Source organism: Penaeus monodon, chromosome 24 (genome assembly GCF_015228065.2).
Source record: "Penaeus monodon isolate SGIC_2016 chromosome 24, NSTDA_Pmon_1, whole genome shotgun sequence".
Taxonomy (NCBI): domain Eukaryota; kingdom Metazoa; phylum Arthropoda; class Malacostraca; order Decapoda; family Penaeidae; genus Penaeus; species Penaeus monodon.
Genome location: NC_051409.1, coordinates 5,284,141 through 5,286,978, shown reverse-complemented (window position 1 = coordinate 5,286,978; position 2,838 = coordinate 5,284,141). Strand labels below are relative to the sequence as shown.

General features: G+C 37.1%; 1 protein-coding gene across 1 annotated transcript in view; it reads right to left on the bottom strand.

Annotated features, from left to right (window-relative positions):
* Positions 1–2,838, bottom strand: part of LOC119588500 (serine hydroxymethyltransferase, cytosolic-like) — a 13,640-nt gene that overhangs the window by 8,588 nt on the left and 2,214 nt on the right. Inside the window, exon 3 of the mRNA XM_037937143.1 lies at positions 86–204. Coding sequence (XP_037793071.1) covers positions 86–204 — 119 coding nt within the window. The remainder of the gene's footprint in view (positions 1–85; positions 205–2,838) is intronic.

Below are 2,838 nucleotides of genomic sequence, written 5' to 3'. Positions count from 1 at the left end.
TTTGACTGTTTTTATTTTTATTTTTTTTCTTCAATAAATACAACTAAAACAAATAACAGACCAAACTAGCTCCTGCTTCTCTCACCTCTGCCCGACCATGCCCTCCGAGTACTTGTTAGTGAGGCAGGACGAGAGGCAGTCGTTGATTGCGCGAGATGCAAAGTTCTCGGAGGCTATCATCTCCAGCCCATGCCTCTGGCGTCTCTGTGGACGGCGGAATGACCAGGAATGAACATGGGTTGCATGAAAGGACTGAATAAATGGTACTGATAATATAAAAATAAATGATTAACAGATGATATGAATAGAGTGATCATTCTTGAATTATTTTCCATACTAATTTTGCATACAGGGTAGTAAATTCCTAAAAGCTATGAAGATATTCTAAAATTCAAGAAAAACAAACAAACCCTTAATAGGGATATGTAGATAATCATCAGCTGCTTCCAGTATATGTACATTTTCTTCATTGGTGACTTTGTTACAAAAATAAGTCAATATCATTGGAGTAGCAAACCTAACATTTATTTAAAATCTGTACTCCAATATTCATATTTGGGGGGAAGTATAGGAAGAGATACATGTAATCTTTTCTCTGGTGAAAATTTTATGAGAATTTCAAGACCAAACATTTAATATCACAATTATACTTGTCCTATAAAAGTCCTTCATTTTATTTTTGTCTTTTTTAATATACAAAGTTTGGGAAAAGACTGAGTTACTACTGTTTGCAGGTAATTAGTCTAAACATTTTGCGAAATATCCTAATCATGAATGAATATAAATACTGAACGAAGACAATTTTGGCAAGCAAATAAAAAATACCAGAGATAATAAAATATAGACAATAACAACAGTTGTGCTCAAGGTATTTCCTTTACACTTGAAACAATTGTAGACTACATGTTATACAACACACAACAAACTCAATCATATTTAAGTTCATTGCAATTGTTTCCCACAACTTTTATTATCAATCAGACGTATGCATTATCCAGTAACGTATCTGGTACTATTTCCTCGAGCCACACACACGAGTATCAACCCCGTGCTCCCATTCCTCTAGTAGGCCTTCCTCTTCCTAAGCCCATTATATGCATTTGTATTTCCTGCCTCTTTCTTCTTGCAAATCAAATTTACTGAGGTATGGATTGGAAATTTTGTTGCTCTATGGCATATTTCATCCAGGTAAACTGCCAAACTTTTCCTCTCTATCTTATCTCCTCTGCATACTGTACAGTACTATGATATATCACAAAAGATAAAACTTGTTATATGAGTATGCATCTACTATTATACATGATGATGCTTCGAAAGAGGACTTAAACTATATTTGCTTGTTTTATACAATAAAAATATGATTTTTATGTGTTCATGTGTGCTTTATATATGTGTTTATGGTAGTCTCTTCATATATGAAAAGATATACATTTTTTGGTACATAAAACTGCTCGAGATTAAAGCAACAAAAGCTTGGCAAATCAGACCTTTTTGTGGCTGGGGAGACATAGTGAAGGGACTTGCAGTTCACTGGGGTTAAAATATCATGGTAATACAACTAAAATGCATATATACTATGTAAATAAGACACACACAACAAAAAAAAAGATGTACAAGAAGAGAGCAAATCCAAAAAGCCTCTGATACTTATGCAAATTCCCTCCTGATTCCATTACTGCTTGGAACACTTGTATCTACAGATGTAATATATCTGTACTATTAATTAACACCTGCTGAATTCTGTTTCGAGGTCTTGAATACCATTATCCATTTCAAAACTCTGGCCCTCCTGAAGACAGGCTGACAGAAAAACAGATGAAATCTTTGTACTATTTGTACTACTACTACCAATAATAAAACCAAAAATTAAATGAAAGAACAATCTCCTATGAACCTTTTTTTTTTATCTGGTAAATATTTAGAAGATATAGATGCTCGGCACAAGCCTACAAGTCGCTTCCACACATCCGCCACTGATCTCTGTACCTGCAACACTCCTGGTAAAGTCAATTAATCATGCATATTCTTGTGTATTCTTGCATGAGAGAACTTCCAGACCTCCCAGGCAACTCACATCAAATAAGGAAACATCCCAAGCTATATCTTGCCAGAATATACATGGTGGTGGACCTTTCTTGGTCTTTACTATATCGCTGATGGCATGGCAGTGGCAGTAATCATCTGTCACTATGCCATCATCAGTTTGTACTATGGACCGCAGGCCTTCCATCTTAGCAGGGGTAAATGGTCAGGATAGGGTTGCTCAAATTTGAAAATAAAACCAAGGTAAAGACCATAAAGAACTTATAAAACAGGACCAATAGATATTAAAATTGTATGCAGAAAGTCTGTAAACTCGTGCTTGGAGAACTTAGTTGAAAGATGCACCCCATGGTCTGGTACAGACAAACCAAACGCTACCAATTGCATTCTGGCAATTCAAGCACAGGTTCCTCAAGTCAGACTCAGCAACAGTCCACCAGCCAACTTTGGTTACCAAGCCTGCTGTTGCAATTGCATTAAATTTAAACTTCCCCTGCTAGGTGTATCTAGGCTGGCCTTAGAACATTTCTGCATGGTGTTAAAACAGCAAATCGACATTCAACACACTTCAAAGACAGTCTTAGGCTCATCACTGTCTAAGAAAGCATAGCTGACTCTGGGCAAGAACATGCTAAGTCTGGCTCCACTAATTCTCTTAATCCGAGTCTAATCCGAGGACAGAGAGAGCTGATGGAGCAAAGGCCAAAGCTCTTTCTTGCCGAACGTGCATGGAGGAGGTTTGCTGGCCTTTGCCAAGGTGCAATGTGCTCCACAACCCCCCCTCCATGGAACTAG